Source organism: Ovis aries, chromosome 3 (genome assembly GCF_016772045.2).
Source record: "Ovis aries strain OAR_USU_Benz2616 breed Rambouillet chromosome 3, ARS-UI_Ramb_v3.0, whole genome shotgun sequence".
NCBI classification, from domain to species: domain Eukaryota; kingdom Metazoa; phylum Chordata; class Mammalia; order Artiodactyla; family Bovidae; genus Ovis; species Ovis aries.
Window position 1 is genome coordinate 76,655,744 of NC_056056.1, and position 16,356 is coordinate 76,672,099.

The 16,356-nt window shown below is 37.8% G+C and overlaps 2 protein-coding genes across 6 annotated transcripts in view; one reads left to right on the plus strand and one right to left on the minus strand.

Moving 5' to 3' along the window:
* Positions 1–6,407, plus strand: part of FBXO11 (F-box protein 11) — a 110,711-nt gene extending 104,304 nt beyond the window's left edge. For both annotated transcript variants that reach the window (XM_027966867.3, XM_042246209.2), the window contains exons 19-23: positions 2,931–3,041; positions 3,801–3,908; positions 4,215–4,323; positions 4,877–4,975; positions 5,062–6,407. In XM_027966867.3, coding sequence (XP_027822668.2) covers positions 2,931–3,041; positions 3,801–3,908; positions 4,215–4,323; positions 4,877–4,975; positions 5,062–5,191 — 557 coding nt within the window. In that variant the 3' untranslated portion in view covers positions 5,192–6,407. The remainder of the gene's footprint in view (positions 1–2,930; positions 3,042–3,800; positions 3,909–4,214; positions 4,324–4,876; positions 4,976–5,061) is intronic.
* MSH6 (mutS homolog 6) overlaps positions 6,374–16,356 on the minus strand; it is a 103,362-nt gene continuing 93,379 nt past the window's right edge. For 3 of the 4 annotated variants that reach the window (XM_060412203.1, XM_060412202.1, XM_012171943.4), the window contains 8 exons: positions 14,219–14,388; positions 10,177–12,721; positions 8,879–9,147; positions 7,763–7,880; positions 7,491–7,580; positions 6,937–7,091; positions 6,653–6,852; positions 6,374–6,544 (listed from right to left, as the gene is read on the minus strand). In XM_060412203.1, the coding sequence (XP_060268186.1) occupies positions 6,463–6,544; positions 6,653–6,852; positions 6,937–7,091; positions 7,491–7,580; positions 7,763–7,880; positions 8,879–9,147; positions 10,177–12,721; positions 14,219–14,388 (3,629 nt within the window). In that variant the 3' untranslated portion in view covers positions 6,374–6,462. Of the gene's footprint in view, positions 6,545–6,652; positions 6,853–6,936; positions 7,092–7,490; positions 7,581–7,762; positions 7,881–8,878; positions 9,148–10,176; positions 12,722–14,218; positions 14,389–16,356 lie in introns of those variants that run through there. The other variant, XM_060412204.1, reaches the window with a different exon arrangement.

Consider the following 16,356-nt stretch of genomic DNA (forward strand, 5'->3'; position numbering starts at 1 on the left):
ACCCAGTTTTCCATTATTCTTCCATATCTTTAATGATCAATGACATTGCCAGTTAATGTCATTGTAAGGGAATCATGGTCTTTCCTTATTAAATCTTGAGATGGCTTAGGAGGTTAGTGCCTAGAGTTAAAGGAGACATGTTTGCAGAATTTTTCTTCTCCTGTTATAGCTACTTTGTGCCACTTTTTTAAGGCTTTTTTTAGTAAGGCTTTTTTAAGGTAGCAGAATTTGTTTACACCCCCTCTCTGGACTTTTTATTATCCAGAATAGTGATATGATTATAATAAACTTTAAAGTCAAGTTATAGAACTAGCTGTGAAAAATTAATTGGTCTGTAAATATATAAAAATGTCTGTAGTCAGTAAGTATTGCTTATTTGTACCTGTTCACAACCATCTTTGTTAGAGAATTGAATTATTAAAGCCAAGATGTGCTCAGTTTGGTATCCATAAAGGTCAAATCAACTTTGCATTGAGGCAAAAGCTTACAGTCCCTGCCTCTTGCCAGTTTATTTTGTTCATAGAGACTATCGAATGCAAATTATCACCATTCCTGAAGTATCAGTAACCCAACATCAAACATACCTTGTATAGAAGATTAGCTAGTAATTACTCTAACATAGCAAGACTTAATCAACAAAATTTATTGCTACCAGCAAGCAACATGATTCCATTAATGACATAGACTCTCAAGAAGCTTATAATCTAGTAGTTCAGTAAATGACATAATCCTCTGATAGGATTCTTTATAAGATACAATGAGAAAACACAGTACAGAATTGTTGGTTTTATTTGTAAGGTGTTGGAAAAGGTTCTGGAGTAAAAGCACTCTTGAGCTGTGTCTTAGAAAAATGAGTATTTACTGGTAAGATGAGGGGTTAGGGGTTTGAAGGCCATTCTGGTATAGAACGTAGTTATTTCACTCTTTCATTTGTTCTAGTATATACTTACTAATTCGGAGAAGGCGATGGCACCCCACTCTAGTACTCTTGCCTGGAGAATGCCATGGATGGAGGAGCCTGGTGGGCTGCAGTCCATGGGGTCGCTAGGAGTCAGACATGGCTGAGCAACTTCACTTTCACTTTTCACTTTCATGCATTGGAGAAGGAAATGGCAACCCACTCCAGTGTTCTTGCCTGGAGAATCTTGCCAGGGACGGAGGAGCCTGGTGGGCTGCCGTCTCTGGGGTCGCACAGTGGGACATGACTGAAGCGACTTAGCAGTAGCATACTTACTAATTGAACATACCTGTGCCTAACACTGTGATACAGATACTGAAGATAAAATGGTGAATATAAAACAGAAATATAAAACAAATATAAAACATTCAGAAAGCTTATAGTCTAATGGAGTAGCACATTGTAAACAACAGTCTAAAAGGAAACAGTGGTTTAGTAAGGCAAGAGATTCTGAAAGTTGAGGCTGGAAAGGAGGCAGGGCCGAAATCATTAAAGGCTTTGTTTTCATATATGCAGTATAATGAAAAGGCTTCGTATGTATGCAGTAGTTTGGACTAGACCTTAGCAATAGTACTTGAGGAGCCTATAGTGGACATCTGCAAGATTAGAGGTAGGGTCTTGAAATAGTCAGGCTTCTCTTGTGGCTCAGTGGTATGAAGAATCCACCTGCAGTGCAAGAGTTGAGGAGATGCATGTTTGATACATGGGTCGAGAAGATCCCCTGGAGGAGGGCATGGCAACCCACTGCAGTATTCTTGCCTGGAGAATCCCATGGACAGAGGAGCCTGGTGGGCTACAGTCCATGGGGTCACAAAGAATCGGACACAACTGAAGTGACAGCACGCATGCACTCACACACTTGGAATAGTCTTTTCTAGGAGAAAAGGAATTTATAGGTTAATACTTAACAATTACAGATAGGTCAGATGTGTACAGAAATAAAAGCATTTCATGTCTTCAGGGAGCAGAGAAACACTAGTACATAACTAAATATGATTCAGTGTACATAAGTAGGTTTTATAGGAGTCATGTTAATACTTATTTAGTACTGTGTACTTTTACATGTATTAACTAATCCTCATAATAACCCTATTGTGGTAGGTGCTATTATGCCTGTTTTACTGATAAGGAAATTGAAATAAAGAGAAGTAATTTGCCCAGAGTTTGGAAGTGGTTAAGTCAGTATTTGAAGGCATGAAGTCTGATTCCTCAGTCTACTCTTAATCATCGTTATCATCCCAGAAGAGAGATAATTTGATAGAGGAAAACCAAAAACCTCCCAGAGGAAGTGACATTAAGAAGACAGACTATGGGAAGACACTGCAGAAAGAGGAAATAATATAAATCAAAGGCAATAGAGATAAAAATGTATAGTATATTCATAGTGTAAGTAATGTAGTGAAACAAGAGGGGTAGGTTGGGGGAATATTTTGAAAGACTGTAAACAGCAAGTTAAATTTTAAACTTTATTCTGTAAGTTTTTTATACTGATAAAGGGATATGATAGAGTTGTAGGGAACTTGGGGAAACAATAGCAGAAGAGAGACCAAAGTAAAGAAACTGACCAAGGAATGCTGATAGTGACCAGAAAGAATTGGGGCTTGAATCTAAAGCATGGAGAATGCAGAGATCTTAAAAATACTTCAGAGGAATTAATTCAGCAGTGTTAGTAAGAATCAGCTTTATGCCTTGTGCCTTGGCACTGTGGATGCAGTGGTAAGCTATACATGGTCCTTGCAACCATGGGACTTCCAGTTTATTGGTTAGAATGCTTATCTGCTAATTTTAAAATTTTTGCTTAAATTTACTTAAATATTTGTGAATTACTAAACAAACTTTCAGTTGAAAAATTAGTGCTATGAATTTTATAGTCCAGTTAATAAAAAACTAAAAGAAAACCTAAATACCACCAAAAAGACAGTAAAATTTGCTATGTGGATTAGCCCTAACCTGGGGAAATATTTCATTATAGGTCTCCTTGAAGAAAATGATATTTTCAGGAATGCTCAAGCAGGTGTTCTAATCAGCACTAATAGTCATCCAGTCTTGAGGAAAAACAGAATATTTGATGGATTTGCTGCAGGTTTGTATTTTCTTCTGTGACCTGTAGCTTGTTTGCTGTACATTAAATTGATTCTTGGTATATCATTTCTTAATAACTAAAGGTGTGCAGTGTGCTGTGGAAGTCGGCCGAATGCTTGTTTACAATTGCTTTTAAGAGTACCTAATCCAAGTTTTGGATTCAGTCCACAGAGTTGCAGAGTTGGATATGACTTAGTGACTGAGCTCACACAGTCCAAGTTTTGGATTCTTCTACTCTAAGCCAAACTTACAGTAGTTGTTCCTGTAGTTCAGTAGTAATTAAGAATCATTAATTGGATAGAGTAATACTGGCTACCATTAGGAATAAAGATAAAATGCAAGCCCTCTGACCTCACAAATAATGTTTTTTAAAGATATTGGTAAGTAAAATTCAAGTATTATGCATATATTTCAACTTTTTGCCAGTAAAGACAATTTCTCTTAATTCTAAATAACCATCTAGCTCCTGCCTACACATATTTCTGGGTCCTATCTTCTTAGTTGGAGAGAAATTTTAAAATAATATCATTATCAATAAAGTATGAACCATCTGTATTATTCCTTCCTTAGCAGGGATAGAGAACTAAGTGATTCAAATAAGCTTCCATTTTTTCTTTAGATGTTAGGAATTAATATACAGTTTCTATATTTAACATACTTTTTATATAAAAGAACTAGTTTACTACATTTGCTATATTTCAGGTTTCTTTTAAGAAACTATATAAAGTGATGCATCTGCTGTTTGTAAATTTTGCTTCAGGTATTGAAATTACAAATCATGCAACTGCAACACTAGAAGGCAATCAAATTTTTAACAACCGATTTGGAGGCTTATTTTTAGCATCTGGTGTTAATGTGACAATGAAAGGTATGTTGGAATCTTGTGTTCTGCCTATAAGTGCACTAAATATACCATGAGAAGATAATCAGAAGTCATTGCTATCCAATAATTTAATTCCTGTCACTGTACAGTAGTTAACCAGCAACTCAAGAGATGTATTTTGAAAGTTTTGTTTTGTTTCAACTTATTCTAAATAGTTGGGAGTACAAGGAAAACTCATTTCTATGGCAGGTTTTTTTTTTTAGTTCATTGATTAGTCTCTTTTAAAGCTCTTAAACTGTATTTTAAAGTCTTTATACTATAGAATATTGCTTATTTTTTCTTTTATTACAGATAACAAAATAATGAACAATCAAGACGCCATAGAAAAGGCTGTTAGTAGAGGCCAGTGTTTATATAAAATATCAAGTTATACCAGCTATCCCATGCATGATTTCTACAGGTATATTTGTTATTTGTCTTAAAAAAAGATACTAAGGTTTTCTCTCCTTAACTGACAAGAACTCGAACATTTTTAGCTTTCCCTTAAGTGTATGAGCTAAAAGAAAGTAAACTGGGTATTTGCTAATAGAATTTAACTGAAAATTATTAGCTGTCCACATTAAGTTCTGTGATCAGTCTTCTTGGAGGATCCTTTGTTTGAGACCATAAAATGTGGGAAAATGTAGTACTGTACAACTATAGATACCACTGAAAATGCAAAACATTTATACTGTTTTCCTGGACTGTCATTAAGTATTCCTTTATATCCTAGCTACCATGAGTGGTTTTAATTCTCCTCTCCCCCATATTGACTCAATAAAGGTAGCTACTTGTTTTCCTTGGGAGACACAAAATAGGAAATTGTTATAGTCCATTGAAGTCTCTTTTCAGAAATAGACTAGAACCACAAAACTTTTGGTCCTCTTAAAAGCCAAAGGTCGTAGGGTAATATATAACAGATTGCAGTATTCTGAATATGATTGAGGAAAATAATGTAAGCTTCTGTTTTTTAGATGTCACACTTGTAACACCACAGATCGAAATGCCATATGTGTGAACTGCATTAAGAAGTGCCATCAGGGACATGATGTAGAATTTATTAGACATGATAGGTATGTATGTAGCACACTTGCTATATCACTCAATTATTTTCCTCTCCTTACTTTCCTAATCTTTGGGTTTTCATATTTTGTTTTAGGTTTTTCTGTGACTGTGGTGCTGGAACACTGTCTAATCCTTGTACGTTAGCTGGTGAGCCTACACATGATACAGATACACTATATGACTCTGCTCCACCTATAGAATCTAATACATTGCAGCACAACTGAATACCTTCCCTAAAGAAAAAGTCCTGCCATTCTAACATCATAACTTAAAACGTTTTTGGTTTTGTTTTGTTTTGTTTTTTTTTTTTTTGAAGATTTAAAATATTTGCCCATGCTACAGGAAGAGACTGTATTAAAAATGGATACACAAGGTCAGTTGACACTATGAAGCTCAAGCTACCAAAAAGAAAGTGGCAATATATTGACTCAGGATCTCAAAGCTGGGTGTTTTAGCATTACTGTGTAAAGACTTTTGAAGGGACAGAAGTGAAGAAAATAAGCTTCAATTTTGTACAGATACCAACTTCTGAAAAAAAAGCTGGTGTTTTTACAACTAGCATTGAATGCAGTCCAACTTGCAGTAGTACTACTCTTCACTAGACAAGCAGCTTTGTTGCTGCTTTTATGGACGTGGGTACCAATTGCTTTTGTAATATGGTAAAAATGTGAGCTAGCACTTCTGCGTTTCTTTTGATTTTTTTTAACATGTATTCAGATTGAGAAATATGATTTTAATGCTTTAATCTCATGTAGTTTGTTTTTAATTTCAAGCAAAATCTTATTGTACTTGAATGTGCCCTGTTTTGTTAGCACACCTAGACTTGCTGTAACTGTACTCATGTCCCAGTATGTACGTTCTTTCTATGAAAGAGAAAACACTAATCTTAAATTATATCCAGCAATGTTTCTGGTATCCTTTAAGAAAAGTTAAGACTATTATTTCCTTCCCTTCCCTGTGCAGCATTCAAAATCACCCCTAGAAAGAGTGTTTTAATGAGACTTCCTAGGAAGGGATGCACTGTAAAACAAAAGTATTCTTGTAACTCAGTTTTGTGAAAGGTAAAAACTACTATGTTTTAAAAGTACACTTTAGAAAGTCTCTTCAAAACAGTCCTGTATTTGAACTCTGTTCATAGTTTTTTTTTGAACAGTTTAGACAAATTGCTGGAAATTAAAACAATTTCCCGCATTAAGCTGAGACAAGTATATATACAGCCCTATACAGTTTCATAGCCCCCCCCCCATTTATGTGTATTGGTGACAGTGGGTATAAACAGCCTGAAAGTGTATGCATGTACCATAACATCTAGACTTAATATATTGTGGAGTATTCAATAACCATTATGTAGAAGGTAGATAAGAATTAAAAGGGTTTAATTTCCTAGAAAGAAAATGGAAAAATGGTCATTTTTAAAAAATAAAGTTTATTAGATCATAATGTTGTCTGAATTTACCACCTTTGTCAAAAGTGAACTCAAAGCTTCCAATGTAGTCTATAATTCCTCAATCAAAGTCAGCAACTTATGGACAGCATCAGCATCCACAGTAGACCTTTCACTAGCCAGACAAACCTCCCTTAAAATTTAAAAAAAAAAAAAGTTAGTTTGCATTTTTCACAGTGCACCATCCACCCCTTTACTGTTTTCGAAACCCCGTGGTAAAGTTATATCCAATTACAGTTACCGAAATAATCGCAGTGACTGAGTCATCTTCTCAAATTCTCTTGCTTTTCTATGTCCCTTTTGAATAACCTCCTCTGGAAGATTAGCAAGCCTTGCTGCATTAAAGCCATAGCTTTTAGGACAGGCTCCTTTAATGAATTTGTAGAGGAAGGTAATAGTCTCCTGGCTGGGATCTTCACATTCATTTTCTACCATGCATGCCTAAAAAAGAAAAGTTACATGCTGGCAATGGAAGGACCCATTCAAAAACTTGACACAATTTCTGAATAAACAATTTATACATACCATGTGTCCTAGGCGCACTGCAATATTTTGAGAATAATCTTCAACTAATGAATGATAGTGGGTAGAAAACAATGTACGGCACTTTATATTCTCAGCAAGCTCTTTGACAACTGCGTTTGCTATTGCTGTCCCATCGAATGTTGCGGTGCCTCTTCCTGTGAAAATATACATGAACTGTATATTATACAGTCTGCCATATTACAGTCCAGAAGCACAGGCCTTAGAATTTCAGCTTAGTACATCCAAAAGCACTCTGTAAAGAGGCCCTCTCTAGCTGAAGTACGCCTGCTTGTCAGCCCTTAAAGAGTTCAGGAATACTATTCAAGTGCCACTATGCTTCAGAAACCTTTTAGTTCACTTTAGCCTTATTATCCAATTATTCCTGTATTATAATTTAAATTCGAACAGGATTTAGAAATTGCCACCTTAGTGCCAACTGTGGAGTCTATGGACAAAGGTGGGTATATTCATATTCTTTAAGAAATGTGTCCCTCAGACCATTTTCCAGAAAAATAATTATTTGTACTAATGTTTTAGAAATTTTAATGTCTTACCTAATTCATCCACAAGCACCAGAGAGTGTGCTGTTGCATGTGTAAGTATACTGGCAGTTTCACTCAATTCAACAAAAAATGTACTTTCACCTTAAAAAAAAAAGTGATCAAAATGAAAATCCTTTTAACAGCAGAAATAGGTGTATCATTTGAATCTTATGAACTACCCAGTGGTACTAAAGATTAAATTTTACAAAAAGATTACTTCTAGTATGTAAAACTTGCATAATGAATTGTCAAATAACAGAGCCTTAGGTAGAAAAATAACTCACCTGACATTATTCTGTCTGAGGCACCAAGTCTAGTAAACACTCTATCAATTGGTGTGAGCCTACACACTTCAGCTGGTACGTAACAGCCCATCTGGGCCATTATAGCTAATAGGCCAGCCTGTGAATGAGGGAGGAAAAAGTATTTTATGACTGATATTAAGAGATAGAGATATCTATGTATATCCAGAAGACATAATAAGCCAAGCTAATGAACATTAACTAGAAGTCAGGCACTCTTAAAAAAACAATCTTCACAATTTTTTGCAGGAAAAGTGAGGCCAAGGGCTTAACTGGCTTTAAAACCTCAGAACATATACACTAACCCACTACACTAGTGATTCTCAACTCTGGCTGAACAGTAGGATTAAAACCACTGATGTCTAGAACCCATTGCAAACCAAACAATTTCAGAGGATGAATACACCCAGCTCCCAGGTACTTTTTTTGTTGTGCTCTCTAGATGATTTTGATTTAAAATGAAAAGGTTAAAAACCTATTACTACACTACTGCTCCTCTCCAGTCAGCAAATTTGTACAAAGTATATAATACAGTACAGTAGAATAAGAGGGTCAGCAAACATTTTTTGTCAAGGGCCCAGTGGGCCCAGTGTCTCTGTTACATTTTTTCTAAACCTAAATCTAAATCATGTTTAGCTCAGTGACTAGCCAACCCGACAAAAGGTTAGGAAAATATATTGACTGTCTTCCTTAAAAGCAGTTCCCAACACTTAACTAAAGGTCATGCATTATATTTGCTTTCCTGTATGAACAAGTGCAGTGGGTTCTAAGGTTTCCCAGAATGAACCTAGTTTGAGAACAAATGTACATCTGTGTAATTTTCATTCATTATGAATACATCTGACCTTCAAAGGAAATGGATGCAAAGTCAACGCTCATAAAAATCATGGCCTGAACTTCACCTTCTTAAGTGAAGTACTTCCTTTAACATCAGGCAAATATTTGACCGATGAAATGAACACAGTTCATGACTCAAGGAGTATTCCTTTGCTTACCAGTAAGTCAGTGACTGACTATTATGAGCTTTTTGGGAAACAATGGCTTAAATGTGTAATAAATTCACTCAAAGTTTTGTAACACCACCATTTGTAACTTTACCTGTCTCATAAGTGTAGACTTCCCTCCCATATTTGGTCCAGTAACAAGCACACAATAAGCTTTGCCATTTTCCTCCTCCTCTTCCTCACAGCCTATTAGAATGTCATTAGGAATAAAGTCATCACCAAAAAAAGTCTTCGTAATGCAGGGATGGCGTGATCCTTTAAGGTCTAGAAAGGGAGGAGTATCTTCTTCTGGCAACAGAATTATTGGACGACACATAGGACCATCACCCCCTCGACTGTAGTTAGTCAGGCACAATAACACATCTGGTAAAGAGAGGACAAAAGTGAGGCTTCATCATTTTTGAGATAACCAACAAAGGCCCAATTTCTTTCAGAAATGCTTTTTTAATAGAGGTAGCATGTTCCACTTTAGACAAGGCAAATTTCTTTTCTGTAAGTAGATACTCCAGTGACATTTTTCTAACTGCACAGTATACAAACTGCTTTGTTAATGGATTCATTAGCTGGAAATGAGTCATCAGTCTAACTGTTTTACATGTCTTTGTTACAGTACTTCATTACTTCATTATTAAAATGAGAAATAACATCTAGTTTCAGCTTAAGAAATCTATCTCCTCAAAGTAGAAACTGTCAAAACACAGAAAAAAACCCCTCAAAGGAAAAAAAAAACTTCAAAACTCTAAAATAAGCAAAGGCTTCAAAATAAGTTGGCCATGAAATTTAAAGAAAAAGGAAATTATTTATGAAACTGAAGAGGTTATATAATTACAAATACATAAACCAGGGCTCTTAAGAAATAAACTCAGAAAAGAAAGTGTGATAACTTGGGCTAAGAGAAAAAGTAAAGGTTAAAATCTTTTCAAATAACGTGTGTAGAGTGTAAAACAAAGTTCAAGGGACAGCTTTAAATTAACAGAGCAAAGTAGCTTGGGACTTCCCTGGTGGTTCACTGGTTAAGGCTCCGTGCTCCCAATGCCCCCAGTGCTGGGGTCGGGGTGGGGGGGGGGGCACAAGTTTCATCCTTGGTCAGGGAGCTAGAGCCTGCATGCTGCTGCAACAATCACAAGTGCCACAACTAAGACCTGGAGCCGCCAAATGTTTTTAAAGTGCAGTGGAAACAATGTTCCATGCACCTTTCAAAAATAGCTGAAAAAGCAACATTTATCAAATACTATAAATTCAACTGGAATTTGATCAAAATATATACCAGTTATTTGAGTTTAGGGTTATGAGTCAATAGGGAATTTCCAGTGGACTATAATTTCAATATAAAACTGGCACACAGGGCATCACTAACTAAAGCTTTAGAAACAAACCTGTTGAAAGCCTTACCCAAAACTGCGATGCACTCCACAGCAGCCTGCCAGTCCTTGTAATTTTTATCAAAGTTATAGAATAGTCGCCTCATGCAGTCCTTTAATGATGTGTCTCTCCGTTCTTCGGCTTTTATCAGATCAGCCAACTTCTTCTCAATTGTTTTGGTCCAGTATCGTTTACAACCCTTTTTGGTGGATTTCAACTCATATTCTTCTGGTAAATTACGGGTGATGAAATTCTCTGGAATTTCCAACTGGTAACGATTCCTACCAATTCCCCAGTAAACTATGGTTCTACAGCCAATTCGACTGCGCTGTTTCTCCAAGTATTCCAGGAGGCTCTGTTCATTTTCTCTTATGTCAGCAAGAGCTTGGTCATAATCAGAGTCAAATCCTGCTTTGGGAGTAATCAGTCCAGTCTTTCGAGCCTTTTCATGGTCAAAGGCTGTATCCCATCGGTTCAGTTCTGAAGTCAAATCAGGAAAGCGCCCTTCAGGATTTTTTGTCTGCAGAGTAAGGACCTGCTTGAGGATTTTAGACTTAAAGTCATCAATGACCTCTTCCATAACCCCTATAACTTTACATATTACTTTGAATCCTTCCAGAGCAGAAAGAAAATCAATAATCTTTTTTTTGCTGTATGTGGTTTCTTCATACATTATAGCCCTGCTGTCTGGGTGGTTCTGGCTCTTAAGGGGAGACCCAACATTATGAATTTTACTCAGTAGTCTCTCAAGGTCTGGAAGCTTCTTAAGAAGGTCTACAACCTCAGAGATTTTGTCAGGCACAACCATTAGGTCCTCTATGGCATCCAGGCGATCATTGATCGCATGAGGGTTACAGAGTGGGGCACAAAGCCACTGCTTTAAGAGCCGTTTACCAAAGGGAGTATGGCAAGTATCAATCTTCTCTAACAAGGTCCCTTCAGTAGAACCATTTGTTCCATTCAGAAAAATCTCCAAGTTGCTTAATGTCACAGCATCTAGCACCATTCGTTGATTGGCTTTAGTAAAGACAGCACCAGGTCTTGTAGCATGGACCATGTCAGAATCCAAGGGAACATATTCTTCAAAATTAGCCATTGATAAAAGCTCCTGATCAATAAGGCATTTTTTGAGGTAGAAGACACAACCACCAAGAGCAGAGAGGGCCAATTCACTCTTCTCTCCTGGTGTCAATCCAATAGAATCTGACTCTGCAGTCATACCTTTAAGCACCTGGGGTAGCATCACCCCACCGTCCTCATTTAACTTGTCCGTAAAATATCCTTCTTCAAGGAGAGTTCTCAAAGTTTTGGCTGCATCCCAAAACTGGGAGCCCGGTATCAGACCTTCCTGAAGAGAAGAGGATAATGAACTCTTGAGAATCATCTTTGTTTCTGTTGAGAGATTTCCCTTCTCAAATAAGACTTGTACTGGAGGATAGTGTGCCACTAAAGTCCTAAACCTGGAACAATGGCGATCGTCTGAAAACTGACCTATGAAGAACCTCCCTAGTGAGGTATCAACAAAGCATACTCCATACACGCGAGTGTGGCCAGAAGACTCCTCTTCTTTCTCTTTGAGGCTGAGAAGGTACTTACTGTAATTCTCCGAGGGGTCACCCTCCAGCACACTGTAGGTCTGTGTCCCCTTGGTAATGACCCTACAGATCTCCCTCATCACCACTCTGTCATACTTAGATGTGTGTGCCATCTTTCGGCATCGTGCCTCCATCATGTCTGGGGTCTCAGTCTGTTCTACTCGCGCTACTTTATAGCCCTTCTGGACCAGGGAATCTGAGTATCGGCCAAATGCAATTTCAGGGAAACCAGAATGGGCCCAGTTTCCTTTCATGAATACCAGCCCTAGTTCACTGACTCCAATAAGAGCATCCATGTGGTACATCTCATAAAACTTCCCCACTTTATAAAATATGACCAGATCAAAGTTCTGAGACTTAATTTGCCACCACTTCCTCATCCCAGGAGTACAGGAATTAAGGAAATCCTCGGGCACATAGAGTGTGGATGCATCAAAATCTGGGTGATCGGGCCGCCTCCTGTGCACATCTCTTCTCTTTTCCTCCTTAAGCCACTCTAAAGTTTCATGATACCAGACAGTGGGGCGATTACTGTCATCACATCCCCCACTAATGTGGGCTTGAGATTCAGGATTTTGAGGGACAGAGAAAGCACTCAAAGTATTCTTGATTTCTGATGAAATGCCAGTTGCTCGTTTGGTGGCTGAAGGCATTTCCTTTCTTGAACTCTTCCTCTTGAGAGAACCATTCCCAGTTACCATTCTCTTCCGCTTTGGAGCAACTTTGACAGGGGTGTCCAGGCCTTCACTATCACTGTCCCCCATGCCACTGCTTATTTCATCACTGCTTGCTTCCTCCTTAGTGTCTGGCTTGAATTCCACATCAGAGCCACCAATGTCACTCTCAGAGTCTGATATGACCCTTCGTTTTTTTATTTGTCGGCTACTTCGTCTGGATCCTTGCACCTTCGGCCTCACTTCCTCTTCACTCTCAATGTCATTTTCCTCTTCACTCTTATCTGATGTGTAAGTGGCACCTACCTGAGAGGCAAAGAAGGAATATTTTAAAATATAAAAGTAAAATTTGGAAAAATGACAATATTGCTAGGGAATCTCTCAGTATGCTGCAGCTTCATATATCAAGAGAAGAACCCATCTCCAGAAATAAGAAACTGTTTTCTTTCTCAATAGATAGCAATTTCAGTTTCACCTAAAATTAATATAAATATCACAATACAGGATTAAGTGATTCTGTCATGAGAGTTCTTTCTTACTCAATACTAATTAAGTCCTAAGGATGGCCATACATGACAAAATACCCACAGGTGATGTCCTCGTTAACAGTCACAGCTGTAGAAAAAACTTGCTGTCTTTCTTCCAGGGTCATCTCTCCTCTTACAGTTGAACATATAAAGTTTACCATTCTATAAATTCCTTACTATAAAAAAAAACATAGTAATCATTCTAGTTCTAGTCCTTGCTCCTCCACAAACCAGCTCTATTTTTTTTCAGCAAGCCACGTTCAGTTCTCATAGACCTCCCTCATATGTAAAGTAGTTACAAGGTTAAATGATTTGTCATTACCACCCAGATCTAAACATCCGATTAATGTTATGATCCCTGGTCTCAACCTCAAAAATAAGATTAAAAACATTTCTTTCTCTTTTTGTTTTGGCTGCGCTCGTTCTTAGTTGCACTAAGCGGGCTTAGTTGTTGTATGTGGGCTCTTAGTTCCCGATGAGGATCGAACCCAGGCCCCCAGCACTGGGAGTGCAGTCTTTTACCTACTGGGACCACCACAGAAAAGGCTAGTTTCTCTTAAAATATGTATTTTATATGCCTATCTCATATAGAATAGAACAAAATCAAGCAGCTTATAGATGACTCTGTTTAAGCACATCTCATTAATTTACTAAATTAGAAAATAATGTTTAAGTATACCAACTATTTGTTCATTTAAGATTTAATTCACTCAAAGTGACCATTAATATTTGAAACCAAGGTTGTCTTTCAACCTTTTCTTACCAATCTAAAGTACAACAAAAAAAGTATTAGAACATAAACCTGGATAATTTCCACACCCTCATACAGAAGGTTACTATCAGACACCACCATCAATTTTGTCACCATGTCCTCACTGTCCCTAGCGCTCTATACTGGTTACCAAAAGGGTATAAGCATGTGTGTTTCCGGCAGACTTGAGAACTTAAGTAAAAAAGGGTGCCAGACTGCTGAGGATTCTAAGTAATTGACTATGACCAGAGGTGTAAGAAAGTATGTGTGTATGAGTACCAAATAAAATACATTTATATATATTTGTGTGTGTGTGTGTGTATATATATATATACACACACAAGCTCCGGCAGTTGGTGATGGACAGGGATGCCTGGTGTGCTGCAGTCCACGGGGCTGCAAAGAGTTGAATATGACTGAGCAACTGAACTGAAATAAATAGGAAATTACCACTCTAATACGTCCCTCCCTACTTTTTAACATTTTCCCAACAATAGTAACAACTGCCTGTTAGCAGTGTCCCACCTCTGTCTCTTCTTCCTCCTCTGGCTCTGAGGGCTCATCACACACTGCCAACTCAAGCCTCTTAATCTTGTCTTTATTCAAGGCTTCATCTGCACGTTGCATTGCTCTGTGTATTTCAGGCTTTGCACTGTAAAAATGACCTCCTTTCTGGGCTTCCTTTGAATGTGAACCTAAAAAACACACATGTATTTATTTATAAATAAGAACAGTTGGCTGGACATTTGGCTCAACGTATAACACTTGCCTGAAGGAACAAGAATGATAACCATGTTTTGTTTTGTTTTGCCAAAGACACATAGGATCTTAGTTCCCCGACCAGGGATGGAACCTGTGCCCCTGAATGGAAGTGCAGTCTTAATCACTAGGTGGCCAGGGAAGCCCTTCAGGTATAATTTTTAATGTCCCATTATTTTTGATTGATACAAATAAGATCAATAAAGCCTTCACAGAAAGAATTTTCAGGGTAAAACTATCAGTAAAACTGGAATTACCTATTTTACCTCCTGTAAGTTATACCTTAATTGTTGGTTCACCCAGGACCACTCTCTCTTCCATAAAGACCTCAGACTGTGGACCCTAATATCACACCTCTTCCGGTGAGGCATAAGATGTAAAGGAGATTTGAGACCCTTTTTAAAAAAACATTGCTTAAGGAAGGCAAAAACTACACTGTCACTTAAATAAAGCAATGACATTAACAGTAAGTTTGTTCCCAAGGCAGTTAGATAAGACAGATTTTTTTTTAAAATCCTACTCTAAGGAACCCTAAATTTTAGGAGGATAATAACCCAGTACAGACCTCAAAGTTTTTTCAAAACAGCTGCATCAAAAATGTCTTGTTCTGTTTTAAAGTAAAACTTTTCCTTTATTCATTTCATTTCAAAGAGCTACAGTATTAAATGGCATGTCTATCCACTGAGCAAAAGGTTAGATACAGACAATTATAATGGTACAGAATTGTTTTAGTTCTTTTCCAAGAGGCCTAACTAGGAATGTTCTCTTCTTCTATCTGAATGTAACAGCTACAAAACAAACCTGAATTTGTCTAACAGATCCAAACATTACATTACTCCCTTCTTTCAGTATACTAAAACTGATGGGACATCCTAAATTTCCATGGAATTAGCAACTTTTATGAGCTGCCTAAAACAAAGCTGCAATTTCTTATTTCTCTAAAGAGCTGCACCAAAACTACAAACTGCAACAGTCAAAATCATTAAGAATGGCTCTGAACTTTCCCAAAGTACCTGTTACAGCTGTGCTCACCCCACCGATGTAGTATCACTACCACTCCCCAAAACCTCGAATGCAAACTACAACCCTAAGACCACCACCCCCGCAAAGGCCTACTGTTTTCATGCACACCTCTTTGCGGATTTATTCACATACACGTTTTGCAACATTTTGGAAATTTAAAGGGCAAAGAGCAATATGCACATCGATGACTTTATAAAATAATTACAACATAAAAGTAAACTTTTTTGATCTCTTTTTAGTCATCTTTTGCCAAGGCTTGGTTTAGCATCTCAAAATTAGTCCTGGAAAAAGACCTCATTTATCATCTGGTCCAACTTGCATATAAGCAAACAGAAGTTACTTTGGCCAAGATTACACAGCAAATTAATGAAAAAAACTGAAGTAAATTCTCTTACTCTGTCCTCACCCTGCACATCAGATTTCTACACAGGCCTATCTGCCCTGCAGGATGAGGAGCGATACGACCAAAAGGGCATGATTCCCAGGCTTCTGGGAAACTGACCACTGTTCTGATTCCAAGATACTGAGTTCAGCAATGTCCTAGCCAGCAGTCTGAAGATAATGGAAAAGCCCGTGCATGTACAGGATGACATGCACCCTGCAGCCACACTGTGCATGCCCTGCAGGAGACTGACGGTACAGCCAGCCCAGGTGAAAGCACACACGCAGGACTGCCGATTCTGTGATAAGTAAGGCTGGGCCTGGGGAGAGTGAGTCAAGGGTCCAGAAGTCTAGCTTCTGATGTGACGCTCGACTCAGATGTGCTCCTAAGGTGAGCACTTTGAAGCCGAGGTCGCATGCTTCTCCACCTTCCTAGAGTATGTCACTGATATAGATGTTCTATATCTTGGCTACATTGTCTCTCTTTTGGAACCTTTTAA